The sequence below is a fragment of the Aspergillus mulundensis genome, assembly GCF_003369625.1.
Source record: "Aspergillus mulundensis strain DSM 5745 chromosome Unknown scaffold_0, whole genome shotgun sequence".
In the NCBI taxonomy this organism is placed as follows: Eukaryota; Fungi; Ascomycota; class Eurotiomycetes; order Eurotiales; family Aspergillaceae; genus Aspergillus; species Aspergillus mulundensis.
Genome location: NW_020797888.1, coordinates 2,545,127 through 2,566,166, shown reverse-complemented (window position 1 = coordinate 2,566,166; position 21,040 = coordinate 2,545,127). Strand labels below are relative to the sequence as shown.

The following is a 21,040-nucleotide window of genomic DNA, read 5'->3' as shown; positions in this document are numbered from 1 at the left end:
GGTAGCATGGAGTTACATGTCGCAGGGCGCCATACGGCGCGCGCTCTCCACTCAAACTTTGTGCAAAACCCATTTCTCCAACTGGTACATAACCAGCTGAAATTCCCACGAAAGATCCTGTCGGGCACATTATTCCTCCTCCCTCAAGACCGATAAATCAAAATGCCGGCTGTAGAGAAAAAGCCCTGGATCGAAACACCTCTAATCGAGTCTGCTTCCTTATCAAAGACGGCAGGATGGTAAGCTTCAACTCCACTGGCAGCCGGCATCCTCACTAAACATGAATGCAGCAGAGTATTCCTCAAACTAGATCTGCTTCAACCATCCGGTTCTTTCAAGACTAGGTATACCATCTCACCAAGCTCCCATCCGCCATTCCTTAGCTCACAATCCCCAGAGGAATCGGAAACCTCATCCGCAACGCCCTCATCAACCCAGCCAACAAAGACAAGGAACTCCATTTCTTCAGTTCTTCCGGTGGGAATGCCGGTCTTGCAGCCGTCGTCGCAGCGCGGGATCTTGGCTGCGGTTGCACTGTTGTCGTCCCGCACTCAACCAAGCCCATGATGATCACGAAGCTGCGGGATGCTGGTGCCACTGATGTGATTCAGCACGGGGACAGTTGGTTCCATGCTGATACGTATCTTCGGCAGACGTTTATTGAAAACCAGGATGAAGGTGCTGCCGCGACAAAGCGAAACCTCTATGTCCCACCGTTTGATCATTCAGAAATTTGGACCGGTGCCAGTACTATGATTGATGAGATTGCAAAACAGATGCCGCCTAGGGGGGATGGCAAGGGCACGTTCCCTGCAGACGCTGTGGTCTGCAGCGTTGGTGGCGGTGGGCTTTTCAATGGCGTGGTTGAGGGCCTGGCTCGATATCTAGAGTCTCAGAAGAGCGACATTCCTGACAGCCAAAGCAAAGTCCGCGTTCTGGCCGTCGAAACCAAGGGGGCTGATTCCCTGGCTTTATCACTTCGAAGCGGCACCCTGCAGTCTCTCCCGGCCATCACCTCCCTTGCTACATCATTAGGAGCACTTCAAGTCGCGCCGCAGACCCTGAAGTATGCGCAGTCTCCCCCTGCTGGACTGGAAGTCGTCAGCGTTGTTGGCTCTGATGCAGAAGCTGCAAATGGCGTGATCCGGCTGGCGGACGAGCTCAGGCTGCAGGTCGAATTGGCTTGCGGGATCAGCGTCGAGGTTGGCGCATCGGGGAAATTGAGAGAGTACGTACCTGAATTGACGCCTGATAGTCGTGTTGTCATCGTTGTTTGCGGAGGGAGCAACATCACTGCGGAGATGGTGGCAGACTATAGGAAGAGACTTCAGGATAGTTGGGCTAGTTGAAATGCTTTGGGGCTTGCTGTCTGCGCTGCAGCATCCAGAATAATTGATATCCTTTTTGCTTTCGAACATGTCCCAGTACCTAGACATGTCCACGATGCTGGCGGTCCGGTTCGTATTCTTGCCATAGACCATCTTGATGTTGAATGACTCCTTATTGTAAATCAACAGCTCTTCCCAAGCGGCCTCCTCAAGTCTCAAGTAAGTCATCGGCTCCGACGTTGATAATCATGGAATAAATGCCCGAAAATTGACAAAGTAGCCAGGATGAGTAGGTGGGATGGATACAGCTGAGCGAGCTTAGGGGGACCTCCGACCAGTTGAAGAAGCTCAACAAGAGATAGGACGAGTAGACGGAGGAGTAATATGATGGAATGGTGTATAGGGCAATCCACGGAATTGATATTAGAGTAGCTGCATAGCGAACTGCGTAGCGTGGGAAATACCATGGTCGTGCCGTTTTTAGGAAACCGGATGTGATTGGAGGAGGTCAAAACCGGAAGATGGGATTTTGAGGGACAGGCACACCGGTTTGGACAGGGAATGTCGCGGTCATGCCAGCGTGTGGAATAGAAGGGCAGCCAAACAAAAGACATACATGTTTGAGAGGATCCAGAAGCGTGGTGACTTGAATATTGGAGAAGTAGACGTTGTGCATGGTAGAATTGCTAGCGGCGTTCCCTTGCAACAGTAGGGAAAACGGCCATTGAAGGACTAGGGCTCAGATGCTCAAGTGACTATAAACTCGCAGTGGCGGGCCAGTCTAACATCGAAGGCCATGGCCGAAATGACGCAGAGTGAAGTGTTACTTTGTTGTTACCTCGCCGTGGCGGAATAGTTAACCATGATAGTCGACTCATGGGCTGTAGAGCTGGTTGAGACAGACAAGACCCGAAAGCAAGTCTGCATGAAGCGTACGCTTGATTCATGGTCAAGAATCAGTTGGCATCGACACAGACGCGAGCAAATCTGTGGGACCGGCGTTTCATCTTATGGACTTGCGGGGAAACAGCGAGCAAGTCAAGCGAAATTCAAGAAACAGGACAGGCGAGTATCTGCTGAAGGCTATCGCGTCAGATCATCCAGAGTGTACTTAAACACATGAGTTTTTACCTACTAGAAAGTGGTTTGTTGAGCACTCCTCGCCCGTCCGGACGAGGGATCATCATGAGGCGTGGCTTCATGGTTAGGGGAATTGCTGGGAAACAGCGAAAAGTCAAGCGGTGGTGAAGAGAAAGGATAAACGCATATCTGTTGAGGGCTTCTGGGTCAGATTATTCAGAGTGTACGTAGGAATAAGCTTTTACCTGCTGGAAAGGTGGTTTGTTGAGCACTCCTCATCCGAACGGGCGAGGGCATTCGAGACAAGTCGCGCCGCAGCGGAAGAGTGCCGAAGAAGGTCAAAGGCTATGAAGACGATTCGAATAGTGGCATTGAAGAGAAGTCGCGCCGTAGCGGAATGAATGGCCACAATGGTTGACATATGGGCGGGTGGTTGGGAAATAGCATTCAAAAAACAAATCGCGCAAGTGGCGGAAGAACGCTATAGAAGGCCAAGGACTACGATGATTGAACAGCATCTTTTTCGCGCAAGTAGCGGACCGATCAAACATCAAAAGTCAATGGCATGGATGGGTAGTGGTATTTCAAGGGTCTGTCGCGCAAGTAGCGGAATGAATAACCACAATGGTTGGCGTATGGGCAGTAGGTTAATACATATAGGAACCAAGGAGTACTATGCTTAAACAGCATCTTTTTCGCGCAAGTAGCGGACTGTCTAAACATTGATAGTCAATGGCATAGGGAGTGGTTTCTTCAGATATCTTTCGCGCAAGTAGCGGAGTGAATAACCACAATGGTCGGCGTATGGGTGGAGGATGAGTTGATGCAGACAAGAAGGGCGAGCAAGTCTGCCTGACTTTTTTTTTGAAGGAGTTCGGTGTTGGAAAGAAAACCCGCGAACAAGTCAAGCGGTGTTGATTCATGGCAGAGAATCAGTCGTCATAAGATAGAACCAGGAATCGGAGGGAGATATGTGACGAGAAACAGCGGATAATACTGAAACTCCCGCGTACTTGTACCAACCTATGGCTGCCGGATCAGCACATGGAGCGTGGTGATGTGGTTACCGGCTCTGAGTACATACCTTGAACTGGGTGGGCTCAGCATCTCGAAGGAACTCTTGAAACACAGCGACTGGGAGTGAATTTGTGCCATTCAGCAGATCCCATGTGCTGATTCCTTCTCTTGCTGGTAGATCAGATGGTCCCGAGGCACTTTGAGTCCAAGGTCTTGTTTTGTCGGAGCATTAGCACACTGACAGTGGGTTTGGAAACAGAGTGAAAAGGCATGAAAATACTCGGGCTCGTCACTCCACTGAGCTCAAGAGGGCGAGCTTAGCGGAGTGACGAGTAGTCGGCGTCGATTGTTGGAAGGACCTAGTAGCTGGAGATGAAAGAAGGATGAAAAGAAAAGGGAGAGGGGATGCTGGGAGGGGAGAACAAGCTGGAGGGGTGTCAGGAGGTGAAGGCAGAAACAGCTGGGTTAGAAAGAGCTCAGGTGGGTTGTGTTATGATCAACTCACTCAAATAACTCATTCCCCCCAGCCTCAACAATTCTAAAGCTGTCCATGGCCTGAGCATATTCTTTCTCAACAGATAAGCGCCCAAGGAGACTATTGTTGTTCAAAGACTATCCGGTCATCACAGCATGCGGCATCATTCCTAGTTCTACCAGAATCTACAGCCTGCCATTTCTTTTCCTAGAAAGGCGCTGGCAACTGCTGAAGACTTGGAGAGACGAGCTATGGCATGATTAGCCAGATTGCATCGCAGCATGTCAGACCAAGTGAGTATATCTTGAGCAATTCCTCTTCGTTGACTCATTTAAATATGTCGATTCATAAAGTCCTAACCTAGCCATGTATTAATGTTCTCCCATAATGGATTCTTGTTTGGAAAGGAATCAGAGCCTTTATTGCTTGCCCAATCTGGTGGACACAAACTTGATTGATCCATCGGCATCCTGCGATGTCTATCCAGGTATTTACTTCCAACGACCATGTCCGAATTGCTGATCATGGCCTGGTTGAAAACGGGGTGAACTGATTCAACCCTAATGCTTATAGAAGTTCTTGTCGGCCAGTGTCAGGGTTATATTTCCGTTCTTCTGGTTAATGGATGACCCCTAAAGTAGCGGACATGACAAATGCTAGAAGGCTGGACAGTCGGGCCAGGGCCCAAAGTGTCGAGGGCATTCACCACGCCAGCGCTTCTGAGCGAGACTGTTGGGTGTGACGATAAACACATCGGCTATAGGATATACACGCCGTTCAGTGAGCAGGTATGGGTTACATGATTCAAGCAATATGGCTCGAATTGAAAGAGCGGCAGGCAGTCCATACCTACATTACTTGAGAGCGCAGGCTGACTGTTCCTCTCACAATAAACTATGCATGGTGGTCATCTACCTCAAATGAACTATGGTCGGCATTTGGTCTGGTAGTTGCTCGCCGCCTTCCGAAGAGGATAAGTTAGGGCTATGTGGCGGCAAGCACTTCGACTATCAAACATGTCTTCTGCAATGCTCCGGCCTGTGAGCCGGCTATCTCTTCAGAAGAGCCATTACGGTAACATCTGGAATGGAGATTGCGAATACCTAAAGGTCATGATCAATACTCTTCGTGGCCATGGCCGGTCAGGGACGAGCTCCACAGCTGCGGCCTTCTCAAACGCGCACATGGCTGACTAGAGGCTTGCTAGAGAGTACCTAGCCTTTGTGACCTATAGCAGATCTCGCATAGACGTAATGTTTACCACTAACTGGGTCTCATGGACTACGACCAGGGCTTGTTTGCCGGCCGGGACGCTCAGGCCATCCAGAAGCGTCGAACAGGATAAGGTCGACTGTCCTCGGCCATCCAATCCTGTTCCAAGAATGCTTACAGCGTCAGCACTTGTAGTGGCCGCCGACTCGCTCCCATTATCCCCGATGTTTCATGTCTTCTCATGCCGGTCAAACTTTCGTCTAAACCGTGACCATCCAGTCGCGATTCCGGACGTGGCCATCACAGGCCATTTGACTCTTAAGGATGGCGTTACCACCAAGGCCGTACTTCGTAGGTATGACGATAATTGACGTCGAGGACTCAACTGATGGTGATGGAAACTTGCTGGGGTAGATGCAGAACGAGAAGAAACGACCGTCAAATGAGGAAGAACCCCACGGCGCCAACTGCTATCAACATCAACGAACCCCAAAGCTCTAAAGCATGCCGTGACCTGTGGAGTAATGCATAAGCAGCATAAGTAGGAGCATTTTAATGTCGTCATATTAGGAATATCTTCAAGTACAAAGTTGTGACTGGCTTTGGCCATGGCCCAATTTTAGTGACTCAGGACGGACATTGGTCACGGAGCATTAGGGTTATCGGGATTTGCGACAAGCCGCTCGCCCAGGCCCTAGAGAGTCTGTGAGAAACTTAAGTTGGCACCAAGCTCCTTCCACCGAATCACCCTAGCTCATCTTGTTAACGGAAGTTGCAATTACCGGCCGAGGGGTAAGCATGATGCTCGGCCAGGGCCTACATAGATGAACGGTCATGAAACGACGCCACTTAAGCAGGAAAATGTTCTTTATATTCATATTTCCTCATTAGTCTCACGTCCCCTACTATCGCGGAAACTGGATAGGCTACTCAAGGTCAGCGGTCCCAAGGGCACAACTTAGGGCTATCTTCCCTGGCTCTCAGTATCTAGTTTCTCGGGTGATTTTCTGGTCCCAGGCAAGACTCTGCCTGATGATAGTAGCTTTTCCTTATTCATTCCGCCATGTCATCGAGGCGTCTCGTGAGTCGTCTGAAGATGGAAAGAGATATGCTGTGTGGTCCAGGTTCATGATCCATCCCGGGCTCCTGACGGAGTACTACTTAGGCCATGGCCAGAAGCTTTCAGTGAAACCGATATCTCCTCAGCTATAGATTCCTTGAGCCCTAGTTTGAGAGTTCTGAGCTATAAATCGCTGTAATTTGAAGATTCCATCGAATCATTCTACCTCTTTCAATGACATCAATCGCTGGCAGCAAGCCGTTAAAGAGATCGGGCACTGGGTTGGGCGAGCTCCGATATGGCGGCCGGGGTAGTATGCCCGCCATGACCAACCATTACGAGGACAATCCTGAATTTTATATTGGTTGGCCACTGACTAGGAACGCGAGTACGTATACCTCTTCTCTATTTCATGACCATGCAAGACCATACGTTAGAATACTCTTTCTCCAGCGAAGCCGCTTCTGGAAGACATCTGCACCACTCTATAGCTCGCACTTCAAGTCTACTTAGCTGGATTGTATTTACTGTCCTCGAGTATTAAGAATGGCTGCAACCGATGGCGAATTCGAGACCATGATCGACCGTGCCGTAGATCTTTGTGATCCCGCGAGTGGAGACATGATCTCCAGCATAGTCTAAGTTCTAACGCCCAACCTGGAAAGGCTTTCATAGGTTCGGCCGGCTACTCCAAGCGTCCGGGCCAGCGTCCATCCTCGGGATCCAGATGCCGAACCAGCCCGCGCACTGGAAAGCACAGTCTTCAAGGTATGTGTGTGACGTACGAATCGTGCAAGCTCGCTGATTTGGGAGTTGGTTTAACGAGCCTGGGCGTACGGCATGCAGTCTTTCATCCTCCCCAATCGAGATATCTTCTTGCGTGAGCAAGTCATGACCTGGTCAAGAATTGCTCAAACTAAGCAGGCAGTATACTATTCTGCCTTCTTTTCCAGTTATATCAGAGGCGCTCGGGAAGTACTCGCTACGAGCCCAGGTCTGCGGGAATCTTGGTACTTCTTTGGGATCCAAGTGTCGCTGTCAGGTACAGATCTCTGTCGGTGAGCCGCGGTCTAAATCAGGCTCTTATTCATTTGGAGGGCCATATGTAATAGTAGTACCTCGGACAACAAATACTTGGAGAAATAGAAAAGTTAGCTGCTCATGAGAAGCGTCAGGGTGGAGTAGGTGGACAAATGTCGCGGGAAGCATATCAGTTCAAAGGAAAGCCGGTGATGTCGAGATGACGGAGGGGCTATGAGGGCGCAGAGGATGTTACCGGGACGGTCACTGATCTAGTTTATTCGTCTGAAGTAGAACATAGCGATTAATGCCTACTCTTAGCAGGATTCGCGGGGAGCGGCCGTAGCCAGCCCTAACTTCAAACAAAGAACCAAGTAATTTCCTATTTTTAGGTAGTCCCACATGTGAGCACGTCAAAATCTTACCCCTGTGTATGCTCAGGCCTCGTACTTTTCATTTAGACGTCAATCCCCGCTCGGAGATCGCCTCCCCGTGCCTCCATGTCTGTGAAGTCATGATAACGGGCCTAGATTTGATAATTAGTACATAGATCACAAGTATCTTCAAACGTTCACATGCGGTAGTATATGCTTGCACTTGTGCAGGTATAATTGGTTACCTAGCACATCAGATATGGATATGCGTGATCTGCGCCGTTGAATTTCTAAGCGGCATATGCATTATGCACAGGTGGGTAGTACGACAACGTCAAATCCCAAATGACAGAAGTACGCTGCGAGTCATAGACCGTCAGACGAGTGCCTTCTTAGGTCAAGGACAGCGGTAATTCCGATCGTCGGGGTCGAGTAGTACATCGAGATGGTCGTAACGGCGCCAACCGTTGGCTGTGAGTAACGCTTGGGCCAACTGGAAGATTATGTCTAGAGGATCAGAACTTTCAGAAGTAGTCTGGAAGCCTGCAGTGGTGGCGTTTTGAAATGCAGGCTGAAACTGGAAAGAGAACCCGACCAGTGCGCGGGAGATCAACTCTGAGGAACACATATTAACGAAGATTCGAAAATCTAAAAGAGCCCAACGGCGCTGTCCCTAGAATGCCACTCGGGTTGTCGGAGGCTCGGGGCCTGGAGGGTTGCTTGTCGCGGTCTTGGCTGCCGGCTGCAGGCGATAACGAGAATGACATTAGTCCCGGAAGAGCAGGTGCTCAACGAGATGTCCCGATGGTGAAACACAACCGGGGATGATTTTTGTGCATTCTTCCCGTCAGGAAAGACCATATCGGACATTCCGAGAGTCTCGGGGTGACGACGGTTTCGTTGGACTGGATGAGGTGATGGATGATGGAGATGCAACCAAGATTCGGAAGGCCTGGGCAGACCCGCAATCACATGCCGGCTTGGGACATTCCGGTGCTCTAAGTCTAGACTTGAAAGAGCTACCTAGTTTAGCCGCGAAGCTATCAGGGATTCGCTCGGAGGTGCTATCGACTGTCCAGAGAACTCGGCAAGATCCAAACTCAATCACAGCACAGGGTGCTGATGGCTCTGACTGTCATAGCATCATCCCGGAGCTGTTCTTTGTTTCCCTTCGCCACCCCCGATAACGTCGCCAACCTAAGTCGGTAGACAGGGACATCCATATGATAATGACAACGGGACGGCAAGACTCAGTGCTCAGTCCCCTCGCCATCGCCATTATTTCATCCAACGATGCCGCGATGTTTGCCCCCTGGTCAGTTTAGATGCATGGCAGCCGCCCGGGGGATAAATGAAACGCATGGACTATGAGCAAGATCCCTGTCTGGTTAGCCCCGATAAGGTGATGATAATAATGACAGTGGTGGTGGAGGGGTGACAGAAAACGTGCTTGCAGGCTGCAAAAGAACTGGCGACCCGCAATCACATGCTGTCAACAGCGCCAACACCAGCTCCCAGCATACCATGATACGATGCGCGTCCTGATCTCGTAAGGTATCAATCATTGCTGTCAATGGCAGCTATTAGCTATTTATCGTCTGGAAACCCTCTTTTTTGACTTTCCTCGACCTGTCCTCACCTGTGGTTCATTCCTCGCCTACCTTCCTCCGGATCCGTCCTCCCACCACCCCCAGACTCACTCTTAGGTAGCATCTTTCCTTCCCTCCTTCTATCCCTTATCATACCGTTCCCTTAAGGAGCTCAGTCCCGAGCTTGACCCCTCTTCCTCGGGAACATACCTTCTACAACTCTATACCCAAACAGCTACTGACCTTGATAAGAAACCCATGCCTCATTTTGAGAACGGCACAATGGGTGAAAACGCAGTTAACGGCGAGCGGGCTCAGTCCCAGTTCTTGGAGGTAAGCTTCGTCGTCACCAAGACTCATTGGCATGCTGCTTAACAAACGCTTACACGCTGCTGCGTAGCACTTGACCTCCTACCCCGTCGTCTCAGACTCGATCGTCTACTACAAGGGCAACAAATACGGCGCCAAGTCATTGGAGTTTGCCGACCATGGCTACGTTATTGCCAAACCCTACCTGGCTTACCTTTCAAAGCCCTACGGATACGTTGCGCCATATGTCACTCGCGCAGACTCTCTGGGTGACAAGGGATTGCAGAAGGTCGATGCGACCTTCCCTATCATCAAAGAGGATACCAAAACGCTCAAGAACACAATCTATGACACCGCGTATTTCCCACTGCGAGTTGTTGGCGATGCGAAGAGCCATGTGTTCAGTACCTACGGGGACGAGTATAAGAAGTGTGGGGGTGATGGAATCATCGCAAGCGGCAAGGCCATTATCACTACCAGCCTTGTTCTTTCCCAGGAGTCGCTGGGTTTTATCAGCTCCCTGCTGCAGAAGAAGAAGGCCCAGGTCAAAGACATGGTGAACGAGCAAACGCAGGAATAAAAGATATCATTTGTCTTGTTTATGTTGCTTCTATAATTGGGTTGGGGGTGGCTTGTTTTTTGTTTTAGACTCGAAGTTCTAGCGTTCTTTGTGAAATGTCCTGGTACCATTCATAGTCTCCTCTCATTCTCTTTTTGATGCAAGGTGCGGTTGGATATACATTACAGCTCAGTTCATTTTACACTTTCTTTGTTTGCACGTGGTCTGAAGCCATTGAATGGCGCCTCCCCTCCATGCCTATTAGTAGTGATTCACCCATTCAAGTTTTTGGCCCTTGGTTTTCTCACCATCAAAAACTACAAGCATCAGGATGTCAATGATTTAATCCTCTGTAGGGCTAACATGTGATAGTCACATCAGAGCATGTGATTCCATTTAGATATCGACCCACCTCTTATCGTCGCGTCAAACACGCGTTCCACAACTCCACATCCACGCCCAGATACTGCGTCGTTCCAGTCAGCCGCTAAGAAGACTACCCAGTATAATTCACACTCAAAATGCCCCTTGTTCGTAAGCGACCAGCGGTAGGTTGCCTCCTTGCGCTCATATCCAGCACATCTAACCTTACGACCAGGCCCACGAACCACAATCCAGCGATGAAGAGTCTGCCTCGCCAGAACCCGCAACTCAAACAACTCGCCAGCGCCAGCGCCGCGTCCGCGCATCCCCCTCCGAGAGCGAAGATGATGACAGCGGCGAGGATTCGAATATCCGCGCGCCCAGCAGCACAGACGTGATGGTCAAGAAGCTGGTGCGACTAGCGCTTTCGAGCGAATACTCGCGGCAGCCGATTCGGAGAGTGGACGTCACTAACAAAGTTCTTGGGGAGGGTTCTCGCCAGTTTAAGGTTGTTTTTGAGGGCGCGCAAAAGGTTCTGGCGGAGACGTTCGGGATGCAGCTGGCTGAGTTGCCGCAGAAGGAGAAGGTCACGATTCAGCAGCGGAGGGGTGGGTACTTCATTTTCTAATACAGCCTAATTGGGCATGATAAGGACATGATACTAATTCATTTTCAATAGCTGCGCAGAAAGTAGAACGACCCTCGTCGACGAATAAGTCGTGGATCCTTACAAGCACACTGCCATCCAAGTACCGGAAACAGGACATTCTACGCCCAACACGCGGACCGGCTGAGAGCTCTTACACTGGCCTGTACACCTTCATTATCGCTGTGATCCTGCTAAACGGGGGCACGCTTCCGGAGCAGAAACTGGAACGGTACCTCAGCCGTATGAACGCCGACAGCTATACGCCCGTCGACCGAACAGATCGTTTACTACAGCGGCTCTGTAAGGAAGGCTACTTGATCAAAAGCCGGGAGATGGACGGGGGCGACGAGGTCATCGACTACATGGTCGGGCCGCGGGGGAAGGTCGAGGTCGGCACGCGAGGTGTGGCTGGGCTTGTGAGGGAGGTTTATGGTCGACAGGCTATGGTTGAGGATGACGATATCACCCCTGCGGAGAGAGAGAAGATCGAGGAATTTGAATTTCGCCTGGCGAGGAGTCTTGGAGTTAAGAAGTCGAATGGAGGGGCAGCAGAGGGTGCGCAGGACGGGGATGCTGAGAACGCGGGAGGAAGCAGGCCGACGCAACGGCGGCGGCGTGAAGCTGATTCTAGCGAAGACAGTGACGACTGATATGAAGTGTGTATGATTGTACTGTTAGTTTGCGTTATTGATACCTACCTGTGAGATTCCCATTTGGTTTTCCGACTGAATCGGATAAGCTGCTCTGGAAGAGTATAAAAGTGCATTTCGATTTTCTTTTAATATTGACATCTGATAGAGATCTTTATCGATAAGTCATGGACAGACTAGAAATATATATACCTCGTGGTCACTAGAGATGATCGCTGAATATTATATGCCCAACCCAAAATATATCCATCGGATAAGCAGTTTATAACAACGTAAAGCCGCCAACACCGCAAACCATGTAAGACCAGAATACAAAAAGCAGCACGAATCGTAAGTCATAGGTTTATGCATATCTATGGCAGCAAAACACACCAAAAGTCACAAGTACAGGGTAGCCTTCACGCTCATCTAATCGCTATCACTAGCACTCCCCTCATCCCCATCAGCAAGATCATCATTTCTCAGTCCCTCAGCAAGGACGTACTCCGCCTGCTGTAGCGTTGTCTTGATCTCCTGGTTATTGTAAACCAGGTCCGCCGGCTTCTGGTTGTGCTTATTCCTTACTCGCGGATCACACCCGGCCTCGCACATCATCTTGATCATCTCCGTGCCTAACTCAGCGTCCTTCTCCATTGCGTAGCGGACAGCGACGTGCAGAGGTGTGTCGTTGTCGAGACGAGTGAGGGGGTCACATTCAAAGAATTGGATGTCGAAGAGGGCGTCCATTGTGTCGTCTAGCATAGCGTACTCTCGTTAGTACAACCAGTCTACCTTCTTGAAGAGCGAAACAGGCGAAGGAGGAGACACACAGCTTCCGTATTGCGCGCATATATGAAGAGCGTGGTTGCCCATTGCGTCCGTGACATTGTTGAAAATCTCAGCAACCTCCTCGTTTGATTTCCCTTCAAATGAGTCAAGAACTTGTTCTATGAGGTGAGGCTGGTCGCGCCGGCAGGCCTCGACGATGAGCTCGCGGGGAGAAGCGCCCTGGTCATAATTTAGATGGTTGTTGTTTTCCGGATAGGGGCTCGGCGGGTACCTCGTCTGACATGTTGTTCAGTTGTTTATGGACTGGGAAGATAGGGGTTCGATAAGAAGAAAATGGAGCCGGCGTTTAATTCGAAAACGAGAGGATGTAGTTGTTGGAAGAGAAATAGCCGCCGAGGTCCGGGTGAGCTGTTAATGTTTTCAGGACAGTCAGCTAGGTAGAACAAGCAACAGGCAAGTGAAGGAGGCGGATGAGCGTTAGCCTAACTCAAGGAGCAGTTCGGCAGCCGCACAGCAAGGTTAGACGTACAAGAGAATCGTTGACTGATTGAGACAGTGCAGGTGTTGGGGAGATCTAGAGTAGGCCTCCTTTTGTTTGGTTGCCCCGCTAGCATGCCGCCGTTCTGCGCTCCCGCCGCGGAACGGCCTTACGGAAAATTAAATCTTCCGCCCCGTCCAGGGTCCGAGTCCAATCGGCAAGCTTGAATTGGCCGGCAGATCTAAAATAAGACCGCGGCCTCAAGGCACCTAGCGGAATGCTGGACAAGGCGGTGTAGACAAATTTCTCCCCGCCGACTGATAAGGCTTCATATCGCTTTGCGACATGCGGGATAGTAAGAGCAATCATATTGAGAGTCCGATAAATACGCGCCTGACAACTGCCTGGCGACCAAGTCCATACGACAATCATTAATCAAGCAGCTTTTCGTTCTGAGACTTCAAGATGCCTCTGACTTGTGCGCATTCACTTCCATCCCGATAAGCTACCTGGTTACTGACAATGATGATCTCTAGTCTGCCCCAACTGTAGCAATGCGCTGACCATCTCGCGATCCGATCCCACACCAAAGTATCCGCTCGGCATCAATCGATTCGAATGCCGTACCTGTCCGTACCAGTACGCTCTCGAGCAGTCCTGGTTTGAGAAGACCCCAATGAAGCAGAAAGAGGTGGAGGCTGTATTCGGAGGCAAGGCTGAATTTGAGAATGCAGATAGCATGGCTAGTAAGTTAAGACAACATTTAACCCCTGGGAAGCATGGTTATGAATGGATGCTGACCCGACGTTCTACTTTGCAGCACAATGCCCCGCTGAGGGCTGCAATGGCGACCGTGCGTACTTCTTCCAACTGCAGATTCGAAGTGCAGACGAACCGATGACTACATTCTTGAAGGTGGGTGCCTGCTTCGACGGGTACTTTGCATGTTGCGTCGTGTACTAACGGGGTTGGTAGTGTACTTCATGTGGTGCTCGATGGAGAGAGAACTGATATGCGCGTTGCACCGAACGCCGTTTGGACAGTTTATCGGCCTGTAATTGGGCTATATCTTGCGATATTCAAGCGAGGCGAACATGGGATGGAATCGTTGATATTTGGTGTTTAAGGAGTAATATACTAGCGATTTGCTTAGAGCGCACGTGCAAAGATACCCCTCAGTAGCTGTCTGATACCAATTACTTTGGGCATATACAGTGTACTCTTAGGTCGCAGAGATACCTCGATAACAAAGACGGCGGAATCGCCATCGCATTGTAAGCTGGTAGAGGATACCAGGCAACGTGGTTCGCAGTTTAGACTTTGAATACCTCCAGGCCGAGTCAAGTCTAAGGGTTGTGATGATCATGCGCCCGAACGGGTCAAGTTCGGGAAAAAGCAAAGGAGGCGTTTAGTGAGGGGCAGCTTGACTCACATCCCACTTGCCTCCCAGGCTACAGATGAGGGGGCAAGAAAAGAAAAAAGAAAATTTTGCACGTTGATATCAAACCTTCCCCAAGCGAACATCATTCTTGCGGTCTATCTTGCTACGTATGTTGATCTCCTCGACGCTGTGGATCAAACAACGCCACTCGGTCGCTCCATCGTAGTCTGGTCAACCGTCACGGACAAATTAGAGGGCGGCAACTTGGTACAGCCGCGGGGTTGTGCTCTACAGAGTGAGAAAGCCGCCATGCCGCCACTGCGTTGATGCCCAGCATTTCAGTCCGAGAATCCACCGTAGAGACGATAGCAAGTCAAGACGAGCTAAACAAAAAAATTCTGCTGTTTAGACCATGAATTTGAGAAAGGGGTGGAGCAGAACCAAGGACAGAGTGTCGCTGGGCTGTCGTCCCGAGCTTGGTTGTCGCAAAGCGCCCAAAGGAGCGAGAAGAATTTGCATCGGCAGTGGGGCAGATTACCCCTCCATGCCCAATAACAAAGACGGCCAGCCAAGGGTTTGAGCCCGCCCGCTTAGTCGACGTCTCTCGCTTGCCCCTCCATAAAAGGATTTCCCCTCCCCCTCCCACAAATTTTTTCTCTTCCTCTCCTTGTCCGCTTCAGTACGTATATCTTCCCCTCCCTCGCTTCTCTCCTCCATCCTTCTTTCATCCTCCTCTTGCTAACTTCTCTGCTCAGCACCTCTACGCATTACTAGCCGTAGTATCTGAGCATTCTCCCTTTTTCTATCTCACAAATTACACATCACAACCTTCACCATGGGGTAAGTCGCTGCGTCTGCTCTCGTCTTCTGCTGAACACCTTGACTGATCGCGCTCGTTCCATCAGTAAGGAGGACAAGACTCACATCAACATCGTCGTTATCGGCCACGTCGATTCCGGCAAGTCCACCACTACTGGTAAGCGGCCCTCGTCCTCGCCCGACCGTCCATAGCAAAACGCTTACACAACACAACAGGTCACTTGATCTACAAGTGCGGTGGTATTGACCAGCGTACCATCGAGAAGTTCGAGAAGGAGGCCGCCGAGCTCGGTAAGGGTTCCTTCAAGTACGCTTGGGTTCTCGACAAGCTCAAGTCCGAGCGTGAGCGTGGTATCACCATCGATATCGCCCTCTGGAAGTTCCAGACCCCTAAGTATGAGGTCACCGTCATTGGTAAGGCTCCTTGTTCTTGTGTTACAGGATACTTCTAACGTCATTCCAGACGCCCCTGGTCACCGTGACTTCATCAAGAACATGATCACTGGTACCTCCCAGGCTGACTGCGCTATCCTCATCATTGCTTCCGGTACTGGTGAATTCGAGGCTGGTATCTCCAAGGATGGCCAGACCCGTGAGCACGCTCTGCTCGCTTTCACCCTTGGTGTCCGTCAGCTCATTGTTGCCCTCAACAAGATGGACACTTGCCAGTGGTCCGAGGCCCGTTACAACGAAATCGTCAAGGAGACTTCCGGTTTCATCAAGAAGGTCGGCTACAACCCCAAGGCCGTTGCCTTCGTCCCCATCTCCGGTTTCAACGGTGACAACATGCTTGAGCCCTCCCCCAACTGCCCCTGGTACAAGGGTTGGGAGAAGGAGACCAAGGCTGGTAAGGCCACTGGTAAGACCCTCCTCGAGGCCATCGACGCCATTGAGGCTCCCGTCCGTCCTTCCAACAAGCCCCTCCGTCTTCCCCTCCAGGATGTCTACAAGATCTCTGGTATCGGAACTGTTCCCGTCGGCCGTGTCGAGACCGGTATCATCTCCCCCGGTATGGTCGTCACCTTCGCCCCCGCCAACGTCACCACTGAAGTCAAGTCCGTTGAGATGCACCACCAGCAGCTCAAGGAGGGTGTTCCCGGTGACAACGTTGGTTTCAACGTGAAGAACGTTTCCGTCAAGGAAATCCGCCGTGGTAACGTCGCTGGTGACTCCAAGAACGACCCCCCTGCCGGTGCTGCCTCTTTCACCGCCCAGGTCATCGTCCTCAACCACCCCGGTCAGGTCGGTGCTGGTTACGCCCCCGTCCTCGACTGCCACACCGCCCACATTGCCTGCAAGTTCGCCGAGCTCCAGGAGAAGATCGACCGCCGTACCGGAAAGTCTGTCGAGTCCAACCCCAAGTTCATCAAGTCTGGTGACGCTGCTATCGTCAAGATGATTCCCTCCAAGCCCATGTGTGTCGAGTCTTTCACCGACTACCCTCCTCTCGGTCGTTTCGCCGTCCGTGATATGAGACAGACTGTCGCTGTCGTAAGTTTCCTTTGACGTCTTTCTAATAGCCATCCGTTATCTAACTATCTTCCAGGGAGTTGTTAAAGGCGTCGACAAGAGCACCGCAACTTCTGGCAAGGTCACCAAGGCCGCCCAGGTTCGTACATCCTTGACAATTGTTGACAATTTTATGACCATTGGCTAACAAGTTTTCACAACTATAGAAGGCAGGAAAGAAGTAGAATTCTGAGCGTTTAAAAACGATTGGAATTGTTTCGAGATGAGAAAAAACTTACGAATTCATGGAACTAGACGTTCGAGAGATAATCTAAAGAATTGATGTCTCAAATTAAAAGCTGTAACATTCGTAGGAGTATCCTTCTCGGGACACCCATCCCTCTCTTTCCGTCCTGTGCCACTGTCCAGCCCAGGTGCCAATATATGAAGCTATTCAGAGACGAAGCTTTCTGGCTGCGGCTCGGCAGAGCCTCGGTCTTGGCAAACCCAGGTGTGCTCCAGGTCGTATAAAACTTTAAATATCGGGACTATAAATCATTGAGCGGCGAGTCGGACTATATCGATGGTAGCAGTAACATCGCGCGCTTGCGTTCACTTCGACAAGGGCGCCTGTCTACATTTAGTGGTAGAGCGCTAGCAAAATAAATGATACCTATAAGGTGAATTATCCTTTGACCGAAACCAAAAGGCTTCGTCCATTGTTAGGCTTGTCCTGGCTTCTGTCTATGTCCTGATCTGGTAAAGGCCACTAAGGGCCAGATAGACGCCGACTAGCTCCCATTACTGGCCCTGTCTGCACAAGGAGCGTTTATGGAACTAATGTCATTTCTGACTGACCATGGCCATGAATAATTGACAAACTGGGCTTTGCCATTCCTGTTGTCTTAGGGGGAGGGCGGGTTCGAGGGCCTAACGCTGCAGATATCAGGCAGATAGCCCTAGGTCATGCTATTGCCTTGCCTGAAGTAAAATGACCGGGCTAGGCACACCTATGAAACCGGCCATATTGCGCCATGTTTACATTTGAGCGATCAAAGGAAGGTCGTCGATGGCACCTAATGATATTTACCAGGAGCTTTTTCAAACTACCCTATTTCCTTGTCGTAATAATGTTCGGGCGAACAGGCACCGGCTAATAGCCCTGACTTTTTGCTTGACTGGGCTGACATTAGCAGGCCAAGTCAGCCCATGGCCAATTCGGACTATAGAGTTATGTACCTCGACGTTGTTTGAGCACTGGCTAGAGATGGGTGCGTAGGGTACCCGAAATCGAAAATTGTGTTCGGGGCAGGACCGCGGCCTCATGAAAAATAAAGGCAAACGGCGATTTTCTCTGTCAAACTACAGAAGCGGCACTTCAATGGCAATCAAATCATGTAGACCATGGCCGTCGCGACTATCAAGGGTCAGCTGGTGCTGTTCGATAGACAGAGCTTTGCATATCATCAAGCTAACTGACATTTGCGATGCTTCCAATGGTCTTGGTTCAGACTACCAGGACCCAAATTGCCATAATCCCACAAGCACAAAGCCCTAAAACTGGTTCCAAAGATATCTCCTGGTGAGAATAAAGTCTAGAGCAACACTAGGATACTCCTAGATTTAAAGCTGTATCTAGCTTTGACCATGGCCAGCTTGTCCATACTTAGTAACTTCTGGTGCCGCAGGTTAGCAGGAATATAGAAAGCTACGGCATGCTCTTTGTTAAACGGAGTCTCAGGCCTCCTCTAATATACAAGGTATGTCTATCGGACAGATCGAACTGTTACAGACCACAAACAGGCGATCTTCTTAACCTGCAATATCCGCACTAGGATTCAGAGAAGTCCTCCCCGGCCGGCCCTAAATCCAGGTATTCCCAAACAGACTGGCTCGCACTTTCTGTTTTGCCTGGACATAAACTGGGTCAGGGGCTTAGCAACTGCAACATTCGAACTGGTAGCCCATCTACTCAAGCACACTCATAGCAGGTAAGAGTGCGAGCCAGTCTGTTTGGGAATACCTGGATTTAGGGCCGGCTGGGGAGGACTTTTCTGAATCCTAGTGCGGGTATTGCAGGTTAAGAAGATTAGCTAGATTGACTTGAAATAAAAGAAAAGCATGACCTACATGGAGCAGATGGCCTTAATCTTTGTCTCATGCTCTCAAGGTCATCGTTCTTTGGTCGCTGGAGCCATAGCCTAAGCCTCGCCGTATCTTATAGCAAGCGGAGCATAGAATCCTACCTGAAGTCCTTTGTTCTCTACGCTCGAATAAGCGGTTATGGCTGACTTCCATCTTCTCTCTAGACCGCAGCTTTATCCTTGGTTCTCTCAATCACCGTTAAGACCTTGTTGTTAGTAGTATGCTTCCAACAGGCATGCTAATCCTCTCTACCAGGATATAGCGGCAGTGAATGAACCGCTTTTCCATCTAAAAGATGCGCGGTCCACTGCAGCCTGTTTGACTTGAGCTTCATTGTTGCTTGGGCCATGTCCCGAAGCTCCAGCAGGCCTGCCCTCTCAACTTCTTGCTCTTGATTCCCTCGCTCTCCAAGTATGCTTTAACCACGAGCTGAGCCCTTCGCGGGATTGTGTGATAGGTTCTTGGTTTGGTTTTCTGGACGAGGTTAGATTTCCTGGACGAGCATGATCTGCTTTCGGTAATCTCTCAGGATTGAACGAGTGGGGACCTCAACTTGGAAGTATCTGCTCTACACCAGCTAGGTCTCAAAGGAACGAATATCTTGTTATCTACTTTCTTGCTTCCGGATCTCAAATCAATAGCGGTGTCTTAATTTTGGCCCGGACATTGTAGGTAGGGTTGCTGTGGGGTCAGATGCAAGTCGAAGGGTTTTTATTGGTTGGTCAAACCAGACTCTCTGAAGTAAACCGTTGGACTGCTTCTGGGCCTGAGGTGTAGACTCGACATAGTGTGTATGCAGAGAGCTTCCCCTCCAAGCGCACCGAGACCAATGAACCCAAGAACAAGATCTTGTATCTGAGTTTTCTAGTCAATTCATTGTTGAGGAGTTTATTAGCCCGTGGTGTTCGTTATCCAAGAGCCTGCCTGTCCCGCTTACTCAGAGTCGCGGTTGTCTTTTCAGTTTCCACTGAGACCCTGGTCACGGTCCGACAAGCATTTCGGCCCAGGTCCTATGAAGCATCTGGAGCCCTGGCCATGCTCTAGGAGAGCGGAGGGCTTTGCTGCATCCGGGTTTCCACCCTACACTCTTGTTCCCGCGGAACTTCACCAAGGTCCATGAAGCAAGCAGTGCACAGACGAGGAAGCATGGGACCAAGCCCACGGGAGTAAGTTCATCATCAGGGTCACAATCGAGGCGAGTTATCCAGCACTTTCTTGCCTGCAACTAGCGAGACCCGTAGTTACAGATCATGTTTCTGATAAGTAGCGCGACAAACAGTCATAGGTACCAGAGGTGTACGGACAATCCGACCATGGTCATAATCTTCACGCCATAATCGTCGGCTCGAAGCTCTTTCGGTCGCCTTAAAAGCTCCCTCGAAGCTGAAGTCACTCGGGACGTGGCGATCTTTCGCAGCTTTCTTGGTCTGATTCGAAGGACTCGTATCTGCTCATTTACCCCCGGCGAGGAAATTTATTTGCGGTTTTGCATTCGGCGGAGCTTGTGCGGTTGGATGAGTGTGCGGTGATGAAGACGAGGAATTATGATAAGAGTAACGATAACGATAATGATGGGCCAGTATGAGGACAGATCTGTTTTGAGAGCCTCCTGCATATCAAAACCGAGAACTATGACGTCTTCGGGGAAGACATGGGTAGTCTGATGATGGACATCAGAAACCTTTGCACTCTGTGCAGGCGGATACTTTAACTAAGAGATCCTGTACGGTGACGTTGGGATGGGCTGTCGGACGGAAAACAGTCTAGGCCCAGACATTGAAGTATGCAGTGCAAAACGCGGGGATAAGTTGCTACGCGCTTGTGGGGAGTTTTCATGCCCTGACTAAATCTGGCGAGTTTCGACGAGTCTTACGAGGTGTTCCTACATGGTTTCGTGGAACACTTCGACGTTCCTAGGTTTGGCAATGGAAGGCTTGCCGAATTGCCGCACATGGGCTTGGGTCTGAGGCGCCGAGGGAAATCCAGATATAGGTGTCCGTCTCCTTAAGTCGTATGAAGTGTCCAGATGTACCCGCTCTCGTAGGGGTGTTGGGCAGAGTCGCAGAAACCGGTAAGAACGTGAAAAGAAATTGTTCATTTTTCCATTTCATTTCGAGGCGGACGCCGGATCTTGGTGGCATCCTGCATTAAATGCTCAAGTCCTTGACTTGTACATCGAGACATTTCCAATTCTTCCTCCAGCTATGGTATATTTCCAGATCCCATGCTCATGAACCGAACGTACTCGATGTTTTTCCCATTGCCTCATCTAGAACCTTGCGCGCTCAAACGACATAACGCCCCAGAATATCCCG

The 21,040-nt window shown here is 50.3% G+C and overlaps 5 protein-coding genes across 5 annotated transcripts; 4 read left to right on the top strand and 1 right to left on the bottom strand.

The window, feature by feature from the left end:
• Positions 1–162: 162 nt before the first annotated feature.
• On the top strand, positions 163–1,349 carry DSM5745_00620 (putative L-serine dehydratase; the record flags this gene model as incomplete). The annotated part of the gene is made up of 3 exons (XM_026742636.1): positions 163–239; positions 291–344; positions 398–1,349. The coding sequence occupies 3 exons, from the start codon at positions 163–165 to the stop codon at positions 1,347–1,349; spliced, it is 1,083 nt and encodes a 360-aa protein (XP_026608481.1).
• An 8,088-nt stretch (positions 1,350–9,437) lies between these two features.
• Positions 9,438–10,044, top strand: DSM5745_00619 (putative pathogenesis associated protein Cap20; the record flags this gene model as incomplete). Its single annotated transcript, XM_026742635.1, has 2 exons — positions 9,438–9,488; positions 9,556–10,044. 2 exons carry the CDS (start codon positions 9,438–9,440, stop codon positions 10,042–10,044), a joined length of 540 nt encoding a protein of 179 aa, XP_026608480.1.
• A 500-nt stretch (positions 10,045–10,544) lies between these two features.
• On the top strand, positions 10,545–11,685 carry DSM5745_00618 (MAGE domain-containing protein; the record flags this gene model as incomplete). The annotated part of the gene is made up of 3 exons (XM_026742634.1): positions 10,545–10,571; positions 10,622–10,994; positions 11,066–11,685. The coding sequence occupies 3 exons, from the start codon at positions 10,545–10,547 to the stop codon at positions 11,683–11,685; spliced, it is 1,020 nt and encodes a 339-aa protein (XP_026608479.1).
• A 408-nt stretch (positions 11,686–12,093) lies between these two features.
• On the bottom strand, positions 12,094–12,736 carry DSM5745_00617 (ankyrin repeat-containing protein ANK1; the record flags this gene model as incomplete). Its single annotated transcript, XM_026742633.1, has 3 exons — positions 12,094–12,419; positions 12,495–12,672; positions 12,725–12,736. 3 exons carry the CDS (start codon positions 12,734–12,736, stop codon positions 12,094–12,096), a joined length of 516 nt encoding a protein of 171 aa, XP_026608478.1.
• Positions 12,737–15,147: 2,411 nt separating this feature from the next.
• On the top strand, positions 15,148–16,788 carry DSM5745_00616 (elongation factor 1-alpha; the record flags this gene model as incomplete). Its single annotated transcript, XM_026742632.1, has 5 exons — positions 15,148–15,152; positions 15,218–15,288; positions 15,348–15,545; positions 15,595–16,622; positions 16,678–16,788. The coding sequence occupies 5 exons, from the start codon at positions 15,148–15,150 to the stop codon at positions 16,786–16,788; spliced, it is 1,413 nt and encodes a 470-aa protein (XP_026608477.1).
• Positions 16,789–21,040: the final 4,252 nt, after the last annotated feature.